The sequence below is a fragment of the Caloenas nicobarica genome, chromosome 27, assembly GCF_036013445.1.
Source record: "Caloenas nicobarica isolate bCalNic1 chromosome 27, bCalNic1.hap1, whole genome shotgun sequence".
NCBI lineage: Eukaryota > Metazoa > Chordata > Aves > Columbiformes > Columbidae > Caloenas > Caloenas nicobarica.
The window spans coordinates 3,926,597-3,948,226 of record NC_088271.1 but is presented as its reverse complement, the minus strand read 5'-3'; the positions used below and the strand labels follow the sequence as shown (position 1 = coordinate 3,948,226).

The following is a 21,630-nucleotide window of genomic DNA, read 5'->3' as shown; positions in this document are numbered from 1 at the left end:
TCCTAAATCTTAACTGGAAAAGGACATTCCCAGCCCCTGCAGAGATGGGTTAAAGGTATTTCCATCCCCTGATGCTGTTTCTGAGGATACACAGAGTGTATCCGTGTGCAGTTCCCAAATTCCTGAAAGCCTTTTTGACCTTTCGGCTCTCCAGCCAGCTCTTAAACGCCTTCCTGCTTCCTTCCCATCCGCATCTTTCCTCCGAAGCTGATGAAACCTTGTGCGAACTCTCCGTGTGAAGCTTCTGAATTCTAGTACTTGACGTACAGCTGCTTGGAAAAAATCAGGGCTGCCCGATTAGAAAGGATATTTCTGTGTCCGTTCCATGTCGCACCGTAGGCTGAGGGAGATCTTCTGTTCTGTAGTTGTTACATACAGTATTTAGCAGAACTTAATAAAGCACAGCAGACAAATAAAGCTGTTGGGCATGAAATAACCCTTATTTCTTGTAAAACATAGGTCAATTACTGGTTTTATTACAGTTCTAAATAGAGCTGGGTTGATAAAGAGCCCTGTGAAATGTTTCCTTGTCTGTTTGAGTGTAGTGGCAATTACATTCCGTGAGTCTGTTAGGGTAGATTATTTTAATAAAGGTTGTTGGTGAATTCCAGATGTTGTAAGGAAATTACTTGTAGGACTAAATCTGAGCATTTCAAGTTATTTTTTGTGTGTCTCTATTGCAACTGCAGCTCAGAACCTTGTAATGGAAGTAAAGCTCATCATATCCTGGAGGAACCGTGCCCATGAAAATCAATAACTTGTCCTCCAGCTCCTGTAACTTTTGGTTAATCCTTACACCAAATTAGATTGCGGATATTTTGTTTTTTCATTCCGTGTGCCCACTGAATGTCCTACTGATTGTTCCCTGATCTCGAGCCTAGAATCATTGGCAGCAATTCTGTTTAAAATTACAGATTTTTCTTCAAGATTCAGCACTGCTTTGCAGCAGTATTTTCGCACACTCTCCAAGAACAAGGAAAGAGTTCTGGACACATTCCCCATGGTTTTCTTTTCTTCTTTTTTTTTTTTTTTTCCCCTCTACTCCTTGCCCCTTTTTATTTAAGGAGTTGGACCCCGATGTGTCACCAGCAAATACAGAAACGTCAACAGCAATAATGCAACAGGATTTTGAGCTTTCCTAGTTAAAAAAAACCAAGCGAGCAAAACAAAAAGAGCCCAACCCCAAAGAAAACCCAAATGTATGGAGTTGTAGAGATGCAGCATAAAGCTGCTGGTGTCTTCATGCAGCTTCGTGGAGCGGTAGGTGAGAGGAATATGGTGCTGGAGTGAAGCACGTGCGGCCATTTGGGCATGCAGCGTATTTCCTTGGAATATCCATATATCTTTTTATCTTTGTCCCTGTACGGATGGGACTGCGCTCTGACCGTGGCAGCGAGTCCTGCGCTTCAGCAGATGCAGAACACGTGTCTCGTCGTATGTGCCAGTTATTTGAGATGCTGCTGTTATCCGATAACCTGCAGCAGGATGAAATACCTTCCACTTAAATAGCTTTTTCTTCAGCAGAAGTTGTTTGCCTGTCGTGAACATGAAGCGTTTATTTTTTTTAATTTCTTTTATTCCAATTCCAGGTGATTCCTCCCAAGGAATGGAAGCCCCGAAAAACCTACGATGACATAGATGACATGATTATCCCAGCTCCTATTCAGCAGGTGGTTACTGGCCAGTCGGGGTTGTTCACCCAGTATAATATACAGAAGAAGCCGATGACTGTGGGAGAATACCGGCGTCTGGCTAACAGTGAGAAGTATGTTGGTGTAAAGCGATGCAGTTACATTGTGAACGGGAGAGTTGTGTGGGAGGCCTTTCTTTCTAGAAACAAGCTGAAAAGAAAATGCAGCCTTGTTAAATAAATAGCATTTTTGAGGAAGCAGCTTTTTCCTGAAACCTTACCTCTAGAATCTCAAACAAGTTTATAACTTGGTGGTTTTGAGTGTATCTTAGATCTTTTTCTGGGAGTTGGTGTAGAAAGATTCTTTGCAGTAAGTATTTGGCTAAGAATCTGCCTGAAAAGGATGGCCAGAGACTCAAAAAAGAGCTCTCAGCGCATTAATGGTTGTTCTGGAAAATGTGTTCCATTGCTGAGGTAGAAATACAAGTATCTCGGCGTGCCTGAGGTGACACTGGTAACACGAGTGTCCTCCGGAGTGACTGGGAGCTTTGCAGAGCACTTCAGTTCCCTAGCACAAGCGACTGAAATATTGCTATACAGCATCTACGCCAGTGCTTTACCTGCCTAAAAACTTCATCTCCTGCATCCTCAGGATGGGGATCTGGTGCTTCACAGAAGTGCAAATCCCATTCGTCAATATGCAGTAAGAGGTTCTTGTAGAAAGATTTAAAAGGCAGTAAATTATATGAATCTGAATGGAAGTGAAAATGAAATGCACCTTCAGTGACCCCCCGAGTGTGCCTACTTTGATGTGCACGCTTCTTTTCAGTTGCTTATCTGTGATGAGTGTTCCTTAGGACTTCTTACATCCTTATCTTTTCTGTTCTTATCAGGTATTGTACTCCACGCCATCAAGATTTTGAAGACTTGGAGCGCAAGTACTGGAAGAATCTCACATTTGTCTCACCAATTTATGGAGCCGATATCAGTGGCTCACTATATGATGCAGTGAGTGAAATGCTCCTCTTTTATTAATTTTAAATATGAACACTCACTTCCTTATTGCTCTTTTCTTCTTAAGGAACAGTAATTCAGAATTTACTTGATTTCAAGATTGAGCAGCTGGAGTTTCACTGTCTTGCAGTTACTCCAGCAAGCAGCACGCAGCTGGGATTGCTCACATGCCTGTCAGTTCCTTGCATGCCTATAAAATATACTGGGGAGCAGGGCTGTGAAGGAGACAGTTTCCTTTTGGATATCATATTACTCTTCAGGCAATCTCAAGGTTAAAGATTTGTACCTGTTTATGTGGCTTTTTTATTTCACATTGAAGTACAGAAAACCAGCTGTCACATTTAGAACTTGTTTTTATTGCTCTCTGTGTTTAAATATTGATGATAACAAAATTCTTTATCTGAAGCGCTGAGCTGATGTAGAGGCTCCTGCCGCTTTGGCCACATTCAAGTCTAGTGCTTCTCATCAGCTCATCCGTGTTCATCAAGTGAAGGACAACTGGATGGAAAATATTATTGAGAGAAGGGTATTTCGCCCTTAGTTTATTAGTAGAACAGTTACTTAATTGGTAGAGTATTGCATAGTACAAGGGCCTCTTCAGAGAGCACATTTAGGGAGAAGCTGGAAATCAATCCCTTTGTTACGGAGTCGTGGTAACACGGCCTTTTCATGGTTATTGATGATCGTTAAAAGTAAGCTTTCTGGAAGCAGGGGAAATTCAATTAATGCAGATAACACTGGGATATCCCCCTTTTAAGGCACTAAAAGGAAGCTGTGGACTATTATTCTGCTGTAGCAAGTCCCACTATGTTCCAGTACAAAACATTTCTTTTGAATTACAGGATGTGGAAGAATGGAATATTGGCAACCTGAACACCCTCTTGGACATGGTGGAACACGAGTGTGGCATTATCATAGAAGGTGTCAACACTCCCTACCTCTACTTTGGGATGTGGAAGACAACGTTTGCTTGGCATACCGAGGACATGGATCTGTACAGCATCAACTACTTGCATTTTGGGGAGCCAAAATCCTGGTAAGTGATGGAGTAGATGGGTGGTACCTGTGCCTTCTGCTTAGACACCACTGCAAGATCCTTTTCTTCAGGTCTACCTAGTTCCATCAGGCCCACCTAATCTCTCCCTTCCCAGTTTTTCCCCTCTCCTACTTGATATTTGAAAGCAATTTTACTGGGTTTCATGCTGACTTGCTCGGAGGCCTAATTCCTGACTTCCTAGAAAAGCAGCGGAATTCAGGAGGCTTGTTGACATTACAAGTAAAATCAGATTTCAACACCCGGGGCTTTTTGCGAGGGAATGCACAGGAGAGCACTTGTACTGATGTGGGAGAACAAACGGCGATGGGAGTGTATGGATGCTGCAGATGCACTTTAACAGTGAAAGACTCTTGTTCTTGCATTGTGCTGTAGTCAGGAAACATCTGTTACTTTACAATTTCCATTATTTAGATATGTAAATGTACTTAGAACTCCAGGGACAAGGTAGGTCAAAGGGTTACTTTTTCATGGCAAATTCTTAGAAAAATGATAAGCGTTTTTCAACACTGTTAATGCAAAGGCTGGTTGGAAATAACTTTCCACAAAAATAATCAACGGATCAGGATGAAATTAAGCAGCTAGGAGATCTGGAATAAGTTACCAAGAACCGTTCTGTCTTCTTTTTTTCTCAAGCATCCTATTCAAAAGTATCACTAGAGAGACTTAGCATCCCAGAAGAGCTTTGCAGAAGATCTCGATGTGACTAATAAATATTGACATTTGCGTGCAAATTAGAGCTTAAATGTCACCGTGAAGCTGCTGTCATTGTGCCCTGGCAGGGGCAGACAAGATCCTCCCATCCCTCTACAATATGAGTCCCCGGTGACACCGAGTGTCTCTGGGCTGTTAGTGCCTGCGGGCATTTAAAATCTACCGCTGTAATGAATGGATTTACTGTTCTTTTACAGCCTTGCAAAGGGGTGGAAGGAGGGGCTGAATCTCTAACATTCAGCTGTAGTCTGAATGCGAATTGTTTTAATCTTTCCAATGTGTCAGAAAATGTTTCCCCCCACCCCGTACCTGATTCTTAGTCTCCCCCTCTCAGGATTTCGCAGAGTCTCTTGTGATACCTCTGCCAAACAAACCTGACCTCAAGAAACATCTCTCCGGGTTACCAATGAAACGGGGCACGCTCTCATTTTAGATCCTGTTGATTTTTGCTCTTCGGCAGCGGCGAATCAAACCTGTTTTTCTCGGGTCCCCATCTCCTGTAGATGGTGCCACCAGCACGTGAGAAGCCGTTGCTCTCCTTTGCGCACGCGCTGCGGTGGCGACCAGTAAAACCAGTGTGTGTAGTGTGGTACGAGGTTTGCGTTGGGGTCGGGAGATCGCGCTGTCTCTGCCCGCTCCCCTCATCCCTGCGTGTTATCAGTTCTGCCTCATCTCCCGTCTGCTCGCCTTTGTTCGGAGCCCACAACAGGGCGGGTTATCGCTTTCAAAAAGCAGAAATAAGAACAAATTACCTTGAAAAGAGAAGCTGGTGTGAAAATAATGGCTGTTCCATGAACTCTCACGTTGTGAGCAGAAGTTAGAGAACAGGTGCTAAATGAAGAATATATTTCATTTATTTGTAGCCCGACCTAAACTGTTTTTCTTCTTGCATGCATCTTAGGAACTTTGTGTTGTTGATTGGGTGGTTTGTTGGCTTTTTTTCTTCTTCTTCTGTGTTTTTTTGGTTTATTTTACTATTATAATATGTGGATATACACATACTGTGTATATTATAAGAATGGTAAACTCATTGCATGAAGCTGTTCCCTCATCTTAACAGTGGATCTTCCTTATGTCCTTATTTGATGTTGTTTTTGTGGGAGATATGGATCACATAGTAGAGAAACACAACAAACCTCCAAACAATAAAATCCAAAACATCTTTGTGTAGCACGTTTGTGTGAAGAGGTTCAGAATCAGAAGAGTGGAAATTGTAGATGGAAAATTGTGTTTGGCAAATGTTGGATCTTAGAGGTTCTTTGTAGCTTTTATTTCTGTCAAATCTTGTGAGAATTTGGGGACATGCTGGGGAACATTTAATATTCCCCTAAGAGGGGCTTCAGCTGTTGGAGAGTCCAGCCACTACTGCTTATCATTGGAACAGAGAAGAGAAATCACTGAATCTTTTTCTAAAGGAGCTCAGGTGTTGCTGGTTACAAATCAAAGCAGGAACATGCTCTGCACCTGGTTCTGTGTGGGGTTTGGTTTGTTTTTTTTAAAGGTCCTTTTACCCCACTCGAGGGGAGGATTTTTATCCAGCCATTCTATTTTTGCATAGTGTTTTTTGTAGTAACGACCGCTATAAACCTTACAGGGCTGGAGGAAATGAGGATTTTGAGGACAGACCATGTTTTGGGCAAAACGTTTTGCTGTTGAGCCGAGTTTTCTTATACAGATGACAGCGTGTAGCACAAGAATAGATGTATTGTGACAGATGCCAGTGCTGGTTTGGCAGGACTCCCTGCTGCTCCCTTAAGCGTGAGGCAAGAGTCTGCCACTTGCCCCAGTCATTTCTTCCTTGTCCTTCACTGTGACAGCTTCTGTTAATGAGTTCTCAAGCTCTTCTGTGAACAAGCGTTGGCTTCCGAGGAGTAAATCTGAATTACCCCTTTGAGCAAGGCTGGAATGTTCCGGGTACCGAGCGATCACTGGCTGGGAGTGCAGTGATGCCAGAGCTCAGCTGGGGGAGCTCGTGGACTGCGGTGCTGAGATTCCAGTGGTGCAGCCTCAAAAGATGCTCAAAAGATGGCTAAAATGGGAGCTCTGTGGTGCTGCCACCACCTCTGTGGAAATTTCCCAGCTTCCTTCATCCTTTTTATAGACTCTCTGACTCTGACAGTGATCATCTTAGAAGCACCTCGGGGATTAGCAGGAGTGTGGGGAGTTATGAACTCTACCAGTTCGGGGTTGAGCTCTAAAATAAGAGGCAGAGTTATTGTTTGGCTGTCAGAGATATTTATATAGTGGTACCAAGAACTCTGTATATTGGTAGTATTCTGCTTCAAAATTATCTGTTAAAACCCATAACTCTTTGTTCACGTCTCTCAAAAATTATCTCAGGCTACTTTAATGCAGGCTGTGCAACCCAAGGCTGTGCAGGGAGGGCTGAGGAGCCACCAGCTGCTTCCTTAGGAGGGCGAGGTGAGAAAGGAGTCGTGCTGATTGAAGTTGCCTCCCAGACATCATTCAAGTGGCTTCTGCAAGAAATCTCTGTGTTTGATATGGAAGAGGGGAAGCACCTTCGCAGGGAGGTTTGGATACGTTCAGACCGCGAGAAGCCATTTCAGTGGCCAAAGATAAGCTGAGAAGGGAATCTGCCTCGTGGGTCGGGGGGGATAGTTACCCAAGTATTTTGTATGTCTTTCACGTCTGCCTTTGAAATTTTGGGTTATACCTCTTACAAAACAGGTGCCTTGAGGACTGTTGGGACTAGAGTTAAATGTCTGTGGCTCAACAGCTGGAGATGAGTTCATTGTACAAGCTAACGAGCATCTGCATCGTCACGCAACTCCTTGATTAATGCGTGTCTCGCTGCAGAGGAGTCGTGCTGCCAACGCTTTCCCGTTCTGTTTCTTTTCCGTGAGCAGAACAGGCTGCAGCAACATGAGTTGTCTACACAGTTGTGTCACCGGGGATGCAGGTTAAAAAATTGTTCAGCATTAAGTGAAGTACTTGAGCAGTAAAGGGTCATCCAGCGAGGAGGGAGGGGAGAGGGGATAATGGGAGAGACAGCTCTTTTCCTGCTCCCAGTCTCATTAAATGATTTATCCGTGCCTGTAGATTGCAATGCATTTGTTTCTTGAATTCTGTCTCGTTGTACCAAGAAGAATGAGCGCCGTTAGGTGTCTTTAGCCGTTGTGGTTGCTGCTGCGAGGAGACCCGTGCTGCACGCTCAGGTCAGGCTTGCCTGAGGTCAAAATTAGTCATCTTTTCTGATGTGCCGTGTCTCAGGGGATGCGGCTGGTCCGCGCTGGAGTCCGACTCTTGGTTTTAACGGGAAAATCACCCTGTCAGATAGAAGAGGTGGATGGGAGGTGTGGGCACTTCCCAGCAAACATTCCGGGGACCGGGAGCTGTTGTGTAACTTCGGGTTAAGCTTCTCGGGCAGGGAGCTGCCAGATTGAGTCTCTTGCTTGCTTATTTTTCACATTACAATAAAACGTCCCTCTTCAATTAGTAGTTTAATTACAACCTTTTCATAGTCTTCATTTTTTTTTTTTTCAAAAGTTTGAATGTATTTCATTTTGCAGCCCTATATTAAACCTCTTTTGCTAGGAGTTTTTACTGTATCAATTATACATATTATGTATAATTACCCTACGCATTCATATGCTGAGATCTAAAATAGAGCACATTGTCAAGCAGTGCTAACAGAAGACTGATTTTTATAATGACAGAAGCAACAAAACTGAATGCCAAGCCCCATCCTTCACAGTTATTACGGCATTTTGTGGAGGAACGTGTGCGTCTCAGCCCTTGCAATTTCAAAAGCGTGTTTTTAAACACAGATATTCCACCATCGCTTTGTTTCATCTATATAAAAACGCGCGATTCCTACCTCGAGGGCTTCCTGTGGTAGGGAAGTGCTGAAGGAAACTTTAAATCTCGGTAACGTGAATTTGATGGATGCGCTTTGGAAGTGTAATGTCTCCGTTTTGTTTTGTCAACACTGTAACACCTGCCTGGGTAATAAGGTTATTTTTCTCAGATATTTTGTGACCGATCTTGCTGTATAGCAACAATATTTAATATACCTCCTGTAAGTACTAATGGGATGTTACACTGTATTCTTTCTCTCGGAAACTGCAGGTGTTAAACCAGAGTGACACTGAGGACGGTAATTGATTTTAGAAGATGTCCCTGTTTCCTTATCATGATGGATGTTTAATCCCCTTTAATTAAAAGCTGAAGCTGGCTCCCTATTTTAAGTAATATGGTCTCCTCTCCAGACCATTCCCCTGCTGGAAGTGGATGATGCCTAATCTGTTTGACTTTGATAGCGCAAAGTACACTTTATGCCAGAACAGCAGTTTGTGTAGAATTAAGGACAAATTACCAAAGGAACTTTAAAATAATACGATTAGTTGAAAGCACTGGTCACAGATACAATTACATTTAAAAACAAAAAACAACAACACTTGTGGAGCTCTGTCTTGTAAAAGTCTTAAGAACCTGAAAGTACATAAGAGTTACCTGAAAACTTTGTTGGTTAAAATGTTTTAGAATTTCTGGTTTGTCTCCAGGCCGCCAGTGAGGTTCCCTGTGCAGGGTGAGTCTGGCTGTAGGAATGTGGGAGGATTTGCTTGTAACATCTACAATTTAATACATTTGTAGTATCTGTAGTGATGCCACCAGCAATAAGGAAACCTCACCGTTTCTAACATTATGATGATGGGGAGATTGAAAGCAAGAGGTGATGGTTCCCCTGGGGTGGGTTGTGAGAGGAACCCTCTTTATTCTCAGCTAACAGCGTCTACTGAAGCCGCTGCGGAGAAGCAAGTGCAGAGGATCTCACTGCTGATTTTATTTTCCTTTGTTGTCTTAGGGAGCGTTGCCGCCGTCTTAGTCAGAACTCTTGTTCTGTCCTCCCCTAGGATAGAAAAATGTTAATCCCTGGAAAACTATCTTGGGGAAAGAAAATGACCTAATACAGTCGTGGAGCTCAACTCTTCCAGCTTCTCTCCTTCATCACTTTTGGTGCAGGATGCTGGGTCCTCGTCCCCATTTCCCTGCATTGGATTCTGCGCCTTCCCTCTGCTTTAACACGCTCTCCCATATGCTGTAGTTGGTTGCGAGCTTGATGTAATCTCATTTAAACAGCTGGGTTTAATGTTTGATCCTGAGTTGTATGGCAGCAGGGGGAAGGGCACTTGTCCCTTGCAGCATTTATTGCCTTCTGACTATTACATTCCCTTAGGGGGCCGTTGCACAAGGCAGTTGAATTGATCAGATGTGATTATAAGTCTTGATTATTGGGATCTCAGTAACCCTTGCACCCTGGAGATCCTGTGAGTTCCTTAAAACTGGATTAGCTGGAATCACATCTGTGTTTTGCCCTGGGGGGAGCTGAGGACTCTGAATTTGTTTCACTATGGCTTTCCGTTTTGCTCCATACAGAGAGAATTGTTTTCTTTCCTGAGTTTTACTTCTCCTATTTCTTCACATTAGGGAATTCAGAAGAAGATTCTGCAGCCGTTCCTCCCTCGATCCCCAAGCGAAGCGCGTGGGGTTGCCTTGCTTTTAAATGTGTGCACACATTTGCGGTTTGTGTGTTCCACTCCTGACAGTAGAGATTTATCGGCTTGTTGGGGCGGAGTGGGGGGAAAGGAGAGCAGGGAAGGCCATTTGGCCATGATGGGCTCCTTGCAGCTCACAAATTTCCTTCCTGCCTCTGCTATCCCATGTAATCTGTTTTACAGCTCTGCGGTTTTGGATGGAGAATGAGTAGAATTTATGGTGATGGTTGATTTATAGATTAACTGCAACACCATTTGCTCTCAGGCAGATTTGGCAAAGCAAGACCCTTTCTGTTGATAAAAGGCATAGAGGAAGGAACAGTGATATTCATTAAAAGAAATAAAAGGGAAGTGAGATAAAATATGGCCAGGCAGAACAGCTTTTCACTCTCCTACCTCTTGCGAAACCATTAGGTGAAAGCTGCTTTGGAACAGGCTTTCTGCATCGAGAGTCTGTGCATGTTGATGTGCTCCGAGATTCACGAGGGGAGTGATGTATTGAGATGCAGAGTTGCATCTCCCTGTAATTTGCTGATAAATGAGAGCAGTGCAGCAGTGAGTTATTAATACAGCCTTTCAAGCTTCATATACCGCAGTCATTAGTTAATCAATACAAGCCACACTATACTAGTGATATTCAAACCAGCCTTCCTCGGGGCTGAGGGTGCTGTTTGTCCTGGAGATGGTGCTGTGGCTGAAGGATGGTGTAAATCTCGTTCAAGAGGGAACACTACTAGCTGATAGTTCGCTTTGAAAATCCCAGGGATCGGCATATTGAATCTTGGGTGACTGGAGTGGTTTTAATGTGGTTAAGTCATCAAACCAAACAACATGAAGAGTTACGAGCTCTAACTTGTGTTATGTTGGATTATCTCCCCAATCAGGTGCCTGCAGTTGGAACAGTGGAGATTTTTCTTTTTAATAGGCTTAGATTTTTGTTGTGTTATACTATGCTGCTGTAGAGAGGTTATTAAAAGGTAATTTTTCCGGTGCAGAGGCGGCACAGTATCATGGAGAGGCAGGACTCGTGTCTTGCCTTTCTTCGTTCACCCTCGTCTAACTTTGAGACAGAATGTTGTGAAGATCAATCCAGACTCTTGGGCCGATGGGATCAACGCTGGGACTTGTCCAAGGAGGGCCCGTTGCTCTGTAGGAGAAGGGATGAGATGCCCTCAGCCCGGCGGCTGCTCTTACCCACTCGCTCTCCCTCCTCCTTTCTCCCAGCTCTGTGCTTTCCATCTACGTCCCCCCAAAGTCCTCTTCTCTTTCTGTTGCTTATTCTTGTCTAAACCCACTGCAAAAGACGTGGCATTAGTACGTACTTTGCTGCCATCTTAGTTTTCAGTCTGTGCATCTTATGTCCATCTTTACTGGGCCTGTTTAGCTAGTTTGTTGAAATTACAAACTCTCAGAGGTTGGGGTTCGTCTGTGAGTTGTCATACCAAACCTAGCGAAGCGGAGAACCTTCCCATCTATGGTTTGTCTTGATATCCTTCCGTAATGATCTTGAAAGGTGGTAATGCCGATCTTTGATCTCATCCTCGTTTCTACAGCGGCGTCTTCAAGTGGGCTCCTGCTCCACTGACACGGTGTTTAATGCGCGTACGGCTGTTTCCGCCAGCACTAATAATTCATCACAGCTCAGTAGTCCCGGTCTGGATTGAGAGCAGCGCGTCTTTGATCCAAGGAGGCTCTTGCCGCAACTCATTCTTGCGTTTTGAAAGTGTCTGCTCAAAGCTCGGGCCTGATTTGAAATGAAGATCTGTGGAAGTCTGACAGGATCACAGATTGGTTTTAATAAGTGAGGCTTTTGAACAGTGCGCTCTGCCGCTGCGACGAGATGGAGGGAGATGAGCTGCTTGCTTTCAGCCTGAGCTGCCTTGGGCCCTGGGGGAGAACGAGCTCGCAAATCCCAACTTGGCACGGAGCTGAAAGCCGGGCTTGGAAAGACCAGAAGGAACCGACAGTGGGACTGCAGAGCTTTGTCTTTATTCACATTTTGTTAACACGTTGGCAGAAATCAGCGGGGATTTTTTTCTTTACTCAGCAGAGAAAATTGACGTTGGGTGATGCCAAGTGCAGCACAAGTGTAGTTTAAAATACCAGAAGCCTGTAGTAATGACGGTGCTTAAATAGCGCTCGGCGTCGTCTGAGTGCCGTGCAACTGTTAACTAGTTAATGTGCTAAGTAGTATATATGGGTTTCTACCCACTTCATTTCCGACCGGCCAATCAATGTGACAAAGCGGATCAAGTAGAAGAAACAAAGGAAACTTTACAAACCCTGTCACTGATCTTTATCAAATGTTAACTATGACACTTCCAGCTTTGCTGACAAGAGCATAGGCGCAGCTTCAAAGTAGGAGCTGTGGTTTGAAACGATGCAGCTGGGTGGATGAGGAGCATTAAACCTTTGAAATATGGGGGATTTCGTGTGTGTGTGTGTCTATTTGTTGTTTTGGTTTTTTCTCAAAAAAGAAAAGAGCGTATGCGTAGAGGCATCGCACCCCTAGCACAGGGCTTTCCTCATCCACAGGTACCTTTCGTTACTGTTGAGCAGATTTCTCTTGTTCTGCTGTGGGCAATAATCTGTGTTTTCTCCAAGAGCAGCGGGCAGGAACGTTCGTGTCCCTGGGCCCAGTGCCGGGGGCAGCTCTCACCGGCCCCTTGCTGCAAGATCCCAACATCTGTGATCTCTCCGTCACCTTTTTTCTCCTTTATTGAGTCGCATTGAGTTGGTTTTTTTTTTTTTTTTTAGAATGTAAGGTCTTTGAAGGATAATCGTCACTTTTCTTTGTATTCATACAGTATCCACTACAAAAAGCAACCAGTAATTAATAACCTGATTGCCAGTTTTGGGAAATGAATCTGATGTGAACAGATTCTTCAAAACAAATAATGAAGAATGGCAAGGGGATGAATATTGTAGTCATTCATCTCTGTTGAATTGTATACTAATTATCTTCTTGGCCAAACTGAATGAATAAATGATTTCATAACGCTTTTCCCCAAACACCTTTTATTAGTAAAATACCTCCTTCTCCCTGCTCATTCACTGCATGCAGGAGCAGCCTGTGGGTTTATTTTGTACGTGTGGAAGGAGAGTCACTCCAATGTGATTTGTGATTTGTAATTTTGTGCTTTGTGCCTGACATTTGTGGCTGTGAAGCTTGCTGGGCTGGTGCATTGATAGTCTTTCCAAGAGCAGATGGTTGTTCATATTAAACTGTCTGTTTTAAAATAGTATTTAAAAATTACATTAGAGTACTGGAAAAATCTCCTTTTTGTATTCATTGAGTTTTGGGGCAGTGAAACAATGTGAAAGTAGCCAATTGCTTTGTTGCTGCAAATCTTGTAGTGATGAGTTCAGGTGTTCCACTTGAAAATTCCTATTGCTTTAAAACTGTAATTTGAAAAAGCTGCTGCCTAATTTCACTTTTTGAAACTAATGCCTGTTTAATACTGGGTTTGGCTATGGCAGCTTTAGGGGTTCAGGAGTCTTTTGCCATTGTGTGGTTGGCACGAGGTGGGTTTGACTCTCATCTTCCAACGGTCAATCTGTAAGAATTCGACCCCAGCTCCAGAGTGACCTGAGATTTTCTGCCCATTGTGACTGGAAAACAAATCGAGAGTTTGCAACTGCACAAACTTTCTTAAGGGAAGGAGGAAGTTTCTTATCTTGCTTTACGGATCCGTTAGCAGCAAAATCGCGTGGTATTTCTCCATATCGCGCTTGGGAGTGGGGTTGATGATTAGGCAGCGGTGTGCGTGGAAAAGAGGTTTTATTGAGTGAAATAAGGGCTGAAAATGTTTGCTGCTCCCCTTCCTGAGCAGGTTTTCTCCTGATTTTCCTGCTGTGCTGTTCCCAGAGGACGGTATGTGAGCAGCTCTCTGCACAGCTCGTTTTCCTCCAAGCTTTAGCAGCCTGGTTGATGTGCTGTGTTTGGGTGGCTGTAATCTTGTTCTGTCGTTACCTATTTACTCCGTATCGTGGCTTTTTGAGCAGCTACTCCCCAGCTTCTGTGTTTATCTTTCTCCCTATGTGTATTTCAATAAAAATGTCGTTATTTGAAATCATTCACGCTGCCGGTTAAAGATACTGAATCCCATCATCTATTGTTCTGTAAAATGATCCATTAAAGATAAAACTGCAGACACTCGGTAAAGGTTCTTTCCTAGGAACAAGGAGCTGTGATCTGTCTGCAATCTTATCTCCAGAGCATGTATTTGCATTTTTGCTATAAAGGAGCCAACTCAGAAGGGGATGGATGAGGGAGGCCCGAGATTTTTCCTTTCCAAACCGTGATCTTGAGAAGGGGAACTGGATACGGCAAATCCACTGCGGGGTTACCTCAGGTATTGATGAGGAAAAGAAGAAAGGGAGATGATTTCTGTCTTTTAACAAACTTGGAGGGAGAGAGGAATGAAGGGCTGTTAAACGTGGAGGAAAATAAAGGCGAGGAAAAGAGAGCTGACCAGGAAAGGGAGGGAGATGACGGCACTATCGATGAAGGAGCAATTTATTCTTCTTGTTGAAAGGTACTTTTTTTTTCCATACAGGCTGCAAAACAGCTTAAAAATAGTGAGGAAAAATGGCGCTTGTTGCTCTGAGCTTTGCTTGGAGATGTAGTATTAAAAGTGTTTTACCTTCCAGAAAAATTAGGCATTAGAAGCAGAATATGAACTTTGCAAATCAGGGACTGCCCTGTATGTAGTGGTGCTTCCTAATGGTTCTGTTGGGTGATAAATATTCTTGAGAGACGTGGGGGTTTTCTTTGGAGGCTTTGCTGCTGTCACGGGGGCTAAAGATGGTGAAGGTCAGGGTTCAGATGATGCGTTTCTGGACACACTTTGCCTTACAGAGATTGAAATAATAGCTTTTTATTCCGCCTGTCATGACTGAGAGTGGGTTGGCATTTGAATCGTCAAAGGGTCAGTATTCTTGGCACAACTAAATCTGCCTCGAAGACAGATAACTAACCCCCAGCTCGACACGTGGTCTCAGGCGTTTAAAACGTGCTGTTCTTTTTGTTTCTGTTCCTTATTTCAGTAATTATAGCGTGTTCAGCTGCGTGGGGCCCGTTTGGCCGGACCTTGTGCAGACACTGTGAAATTGGCTTCTTTACCTTCTCCCGGGAATGGGGCTGAAGTGACATTTCCGAAGCTTTGTGGTTGAACCTGCTCCTGCCCACGGCGCCCAGGCTCCGGTAGAGAGCTGGGTGCATGAAGTTGAGTAATTTAATCACTGCTTAATTGCTGTGTTGGTGCAAGGAGAGCCTGATGTGGGGAGGCAAGGTGGTGGAATTATCGAAAACGCAAGGTATGTGTGACAACAAGAGCAAGAAAAGGTCTTGGAAGCTTTCGGCGGAGGTTGAGCTAAGGGACAGGATAGAACCATAGGATCGTTTTGGTTGGAAAAGACCCTCGAGATCATCAAGTCCAACCATTAACCTGGCACTAAACTGAAGAGCACCCGATGCTGGAAACGGTCTGTGCCGAAGTGAATTCCGTGTTATGTCGTCTTGTAACGGCTCCTAAACTGGTCCTTGTGCCTCGGGATGGTCCGTCTGCTCTTTGATACTGACACACTCATTTAATTCTTAACTCGCAAGACATTTGCTTATTTATTTCCATTGTTCCTGATAATAATTCTAAGCCATTAGAGGGGAAAATTGTATTCAAAAATGCTGTTTCACACTTTATTTGTTTGATGATTTAGAGCGATAGAAAATAGCACATTTGCTGGCTTTTATAGTCTGATAATTATCCACATCCATCAAGTCATTCCAAGGGAATAAACAAAACACTAAGAAAATTACACTATTAATGACATCCTTTATGGCAAATAGGAAGGATCTTTCTTTTGTGTTAAGGATATAAAGGGGACTGTCCAGTTAAACTCGTGTTAACAAAAGCAAACTACCACTGAAGGGAAATGATTGTCTAACATATTAGTAGCTTTGGGGCAAGTGCGTTCTGGAGCCGTGACCCTGACGTCTGGTAATTACGGTCAGAATCAGTTTTGCAGAATGCTCGAGAACTCAGAAAATTACACAGGAATAGAGATGAGAAATCCTGGAATTAGGTTTCGTGAAACGAGTTTGGAAGCTGAAAGTCTTTCAGGTAGAACAGTAAGTTCCGTATTTGTAGAAGTGATACTGAAACCATTTCAGGGGCCTGCTCATGTTTTCCTAGAAAAAGGAAATTTAAAAGGATCAGTATATTACTTTTAGATAGTTGACTTCAGGGTGAGATGACATTTGAGACATAGAGCTCTAACTTTTTGGATCTTGAGCTTGTTTTTTTTCCTCTGTTCTGTAAATCTTGTGTTTCCTGGCAAAGCAACAAGACATTATTCATGCTGTAGTCCCACAAACTGCTGAGCAGCAGGTTTTTGGGTTAAACTTGGCCTTTTGTCTTGGTCAACCGCTGCAAGGCCGACCCTGGGAAGTACGGACTTAGGGCATCAGTCTCTTGGTTCGTTTGCAAGCCGGGTTTTTTGGAAGTTTGCTGTGCCATAAACCAGTTTCTGTGCTCAATAACAGTTCTGCTTTGATTGCAGTAATTTCTAATCTTCCTGTGTCGCCTCCATCGTTATTCTAGTTCGTAGTCAATCGTTTGACGGCTAGATTGAGCTGGCTCAATCTGGGCAGTGCTTGCAGGAGTTTCTGTTTCTCTTACTGGTTTTAAATAGCAGCCCAAGCTCTTTATTGCCTGTCTTTATGTAAATCCGTCAAATTTGGGAGTGTAACTTAAAGCAGAATTTGACCTACTTCTCATTCTCTTCTGCAGTTAATTTTGTGAATTCCTAAGAATAAATGTATAAGGATGTATAGGCTCTGCTTCCTAAAGCCTGGCCCAACCAAAGCAGTTGATTTCTAAAATTGGAGTCAGCTGTTACCAGGAGGCTGTTCTGCGGTAGGGTGTTCTGATTTGTGTATTATTACATATAGTTCTTTTTTATAAGCTGGAAATTCCTCCTCTCTTGCTGGTTTCTATCCAGGCAAGTCCTTTCTGTGCGCCTCTCCACGGACCGTTCTCTAAAGCTCTGCTCGGCTTTTTGCGGTCTGCAGTTTCAGATAACACAATAACCATGTTCCGATGTATTAAACTTTTAACATCCTCAAGATTCAATTAATCTTATCTTTACAACTCCCAATTACAGGCACTAATTAAGTGAAGGTTGCATTGTAGACTGGGGATATTACATTAATCATCGGCAGCCTTGTAGCCACAAATGAGTTCTTTCCCAATCCTTCAGCATTTTTCCCAGAAGGAATGGAATGTCTCATTTCCCTGTTTTAAGGGACATTAATCCCACAAAGGAGCTTTGGATCAGGATTAGTTTTATCACATTTATGTAAGCGATGAATGGTCTTTGTAAAATTAAAGCTACTAGCTTTGTCCCGGACAAATGAAATTAAATTGTTTGATAATTATGCAATTTAAGGCACTGTCAAATTTTGGTCAGAGGATGCTGGGAACCCATTGCTGTATTTATTATTTTACAAGATTAGGTGCTACATAGTGTTTTCCCTTAGATTTTTTTTTTTTTTAAGCCATCAGTTCAAATCGGCTTAACGTCTAAATCTTGAAACATCCTATGTTTGATTTCTGTCCTTTGTTATCCTTTCTAACCTGCCGGACCACAATAGGTGAATTTTGGCTTTGCACAAAAGCAATACGAGATATGGCTTCGATTTATTTCTCCGTACATTATAGAGAAACTTCAGACTTGAAAATGGAGAAACTGAGCAAGGGGACTGGCTGAAAGTCTTGGAAAATCAGGTGTATTTAGAGAGATCCTGTCATAAGTTCACCTTGTGGAGATTGTGTGGTTGCCCATTACGATATCCTGTTTTCACCTTGTTATAATGAGACATCTTTATCAGAAATAACAAAAGTAATGCAGTTTTTATTATTCACATAGAACAAAAGTTATAGCTGGCAATAAATGTCTTTCTCACAAATGTAAATTTTCAAAAATTTCGGTTACAAAAATGGTGTGAGAGCCACATTTAATTTGACGTAGTATACGAAATCCCACTGATGTTATTGCGTGTGTCATCATGTTAAACATGCTCAAGTGTATCGTGGTATTTAGCTCCCTTGTTATAACCTGAACACGTAAAATCTCAGTCGCTTGGTTTTTGCTTCTGTGAATACCGAGGTAGGATAACTTCAAAGCACTAAGGTAACCAACCACTTTGGGGAAGAAAAATAACCATTTGAAACTTTTCCGATTTTTGTTGTAAATAATCGTCGTGCACAGCACTGTTTCTGCAACTGTTAGAAGCTTTTTTGCAGTTTTTTCAAGTTGTTTTTAACGTCTTCAATGTATTGAAGCACATGGAAGTGCCCAAATTGTCTGTAAGAAAAATTTCTTGTTCTTAACTTTCTGAACTTTCCCAGAATGATGTTCAATACCTCGTGCTTGTGTGGGAAAAATCCCCTTTTCAATCAAATTCTTTTGCACTCTTTTTTTTACCCCTGTAACTTGCCGCATCATCACTTTGTCGTCTTGCTTCTCCCTTTACCTCGTGAAGTCCTGTTTAAAAAAATTGCAGGAAAATAATACACATCACATAACATGTCTAAGGACATTTATTAAAGTACTGGCTATCTTCCATGTGTTATAATTACATGTTACTGATACCTTCCAGACTTCGAAAATTTTGAACGTGTTTCCAGATGTTCATCGTAAGTGCGCTGTGCTGAAAGTCATCGCTGCACTTGTTTCTAGTCTTTTCCTTTCAGTGTTTTGGGGTTATAGTGTGATTTTTCTGATGTTTTTTCTTGTATTCCCTGTCTCCCAGGTACGCCATCCCCCCGGAACACGGCAAGAGGCTGGAGCGCCTGGCGAAAGGTGAGTTCTGCGGAAATTCTGCCCATTTCCAGCTGCTCACACTGGAAGCTTCAGGGAAGAGATCTGGCTGCAGAAATACAGATTTTTAAATTTGTTTGGTTTTTATTGCCGTTTTCATTCACTTGCGAATGTTCTAAGCGCTGCCCAGCTAAAAAAAAGATCGTATCCCAGAATAATTAACTCTAAATCTACGTGTTCCGTCTTCTCGGAGGATTTTACTGATTTAAATCTGGTGCTGAAATAAGTGCAGCGGAAGCAGGCAGGAAAATCTGGAAGACTCTTCTGTTGCAAAATAAAGAAATATTCGGATACTGTTTTTCCAAAAAGTAGGCAAATTAATGGTCATGGCATTTCTTGCTGGTAGTCTGGTGTTCTATTAACTGTTTTGTATGTGAATAAGGAAGGAGAGGATGTTGAATTGAGCAACTGGTTGTGTAGGATAAGTGTAGAGTAAATAGGTATAAATGTCCAAGGGCGCAGTAGTGTTGTGTTGTGTGCACTGAGAGCCGTGATCCCTAAATACAAATAATATTGAAAATTGCTGCTCAGAAACGTTGCATTTCAGAGCTACAGTTCAGTTTAGTCGTTTCCCAGGTTTTATAGAAGTTACCCTTTCATCTCTTAAAAAGTCAATAAATCCAGGCGGCCCGTGTTCTGTTTCATCTGAAATACCGCACCAAAGTCTGATATATGTAATACCAAGTTTCTCGCTGTTTGTAACTTATTTTTTGCTGCTTATCCATTCTTGAGACACATCGATGGTTGACAATGTATCAACCAGAAGCAAATGATTGATGATCTTGTTGTTGTTTTAGTTTTCTGTTGCTTGGTACCTTTTGGGATGAGTGATGTTTTGGAACTCCAGTGCTTGGGCATCCTCCTGGCCTGTGCGTCAGCGCTCTGTAGGATGACGAAGTTTACTGTGGAGAAACGAGCGTGCAATTAATATGGAAAATGAATAGCTGAGCTGTAAATGGGCTCACTGGGAGAGCTGTGGAGCCCAGGGAGAGAATGTTAATGTGTTGCCGTGTTATTGGTGCTAATCACTTAAAATGTGCTTCTTTATTAGTAGCTTTAATGAGAGCCACTTAAACTGTGCATTAAAAAGAGGGACTGTGGAGAGGGACGACAGACTGGGTAGCAGACAGTCATCAGTTTAATTGAAATGCTTTTAGTACAAAAATATAAGAAAACCTGAAATCCAGTAATCCTTTTCACTTTCTGCAACCCCTTCCATTATGTCTCATCAATTAGTTTTGTTTCCCGAGCCTGGGTTATTTATTTTCCTAAGTGGTGATCTTTTGAAATCCCTATAAACACATAATTTGCCATTGACTCCCCCACTTGGAGAGGAACCCTTGGCCTTGAAGAAGATGACGGTATATGAGCTGAGATTTTTTGGGAGCGATGTGCTGACATCACTAATGTGCTGACATTAGTTTTTACCCCCAATTTTAGCATTTCTGATTAGTTGTGGTTTGTTTTAATAGCTCAGCCTGAATTTTGTAGCCATGGTAGAACCGAACCCTTGATAGTGTTGAGCTGTGGGGTCAGATCACAGCGTCCCCACCAGACCTGTTGGTGACCACAGTGGACGTGTGTCCCTCCTTCCTCTGCCTTCTCATGGATATGGGGTTTTTCCGTTCTTTTGACTGAATATTAACATCTACGTGCTTATTATTTTTTCTTTAGGGGCTGGTATGTAGAGCAGATTGCTCTGGAATCTTAGGAGTTGTATTTCTTTCCCAGGAATAATATAGGTGCATGGCAGAGAAGGCATAAAAAAGACCTTGCAGTGTTCAGAGCAGATGGTGGATGCATGTGGCTCTTCCCTTGTCTGTGCTCAGAAAAACGGTGGCTCAGGGTTTAGGGTTTTAGCCAAAACTTGAGATACACAGGTTCTATGTCTTAATTTGCGAGGGTTTCGCTGAGATTTTGACCGAGTTGCTTATTCCCAGACATAGAAGACTTGGATGCTAACTCTCAACTTGAATGGAATTTAGACTTACATGCCTGAACGTGTAAGTTTTTGTCACAAAATTTATGTGGTATTTTAAGCAGTGAGGGATGTGCTAATTACTGCCATCCTCAGTTTTGTGCCCGTTGTTTTGATCTATATAAAGTATCGAGGCCGGTTTTCATTTTGTTGGCTTGTCTCTGCTTAAATAATGACTGGATATAATGTGCCTATAGTGACATTCCTCTTTTTAATGTCCCTGCAGGTTTTTTTCCAGGAAGCTCTCAGGGCTGCGACGCTTTCCTCCGCCACAAGATGACCCTCATTTCGCCCTCGATCCTGAAGAAGTACGGCATTCCTTTCGACCGGGTACGTGCGAGGGATGCGCTGGAGACGCGGGCGGGTTGCGGGGTGCACAGAGCACAGCACCCCTCTTTTATGGCAGCAATTAATTGCAGGCTGCTGGGGAGCAATTTGCTTCATTTCTAAATGCATTATTATGCTAAATGTATCCTATCGGTTTAAAGCAGGCGGCTGCCTGTAAATGAGGATTTGTGGTTTGGCTGCGACACTGTCTGAAGCGCTTTTCTCCATAAAACCTTTCAGTAGAACTAACTTTGTCACTTCGGGAGCCTCTCCAGGTAGAGAGGGGCAAACTGTGCTACACAGGCTGTGGCTTATCAACAGGCGGCATAACTCATTGGGAATTAAATTGGGAATTAAATACAGATTGTTTTGTTTCTCTTGGATCCAGTATGAACCAAAACCTGGAGCGAGACGTGCCGGTTCTCTGTTGCGTAAGCGTTTGTTCTGCGCTAAGCCAGGAAGGATCCACGAATCTCTTAAGTCCTCTTATTCAAAATGAGGGGTCATGTTTGTT

General features: G+C 42.9%; 1 protein-coding gene across 6 annotated transcripts in view; it reads left to right on the top strand.

Annotated features, from left to right (window-relative positions):
• KDM4B (lysine demethylase 4B) overlaps positions 1 to 21,630 on the top strand; it is a 79,461-nt gene that overhangs the window by 12,492 nt on the left and 45,339 nt on the right. For all 6 annotated transcript variants that reach the window (XM_065652359.1, XM_065652356.1, XM_065652355.1 and 3 more), the window contains exons 3-7: positions 1,590 to 1,765; positions 2,524 to 2,638; positions 3,487 to 3,680; positions 18,744 to 18,793; positions 21,016 to 21,119. In XM_065652359.1, coding sequence (XP_065508431.1) covers positions 1,590 to 1,765; positions 2,524 to 2,638; positions 3,487 to 3,680; positions 18,744 to 18,793; positions 21,016 to 21,119 — 639 coding nt within the window. The remainder of the gene's footprint in view (positions 1 to 1,589; positions 1,766 to 2,523; positions 2,639 to 3,486; positions 3,681 to 18,743; positions 18,794 to 21,015; positions 21,120 to 21,630) is intronic.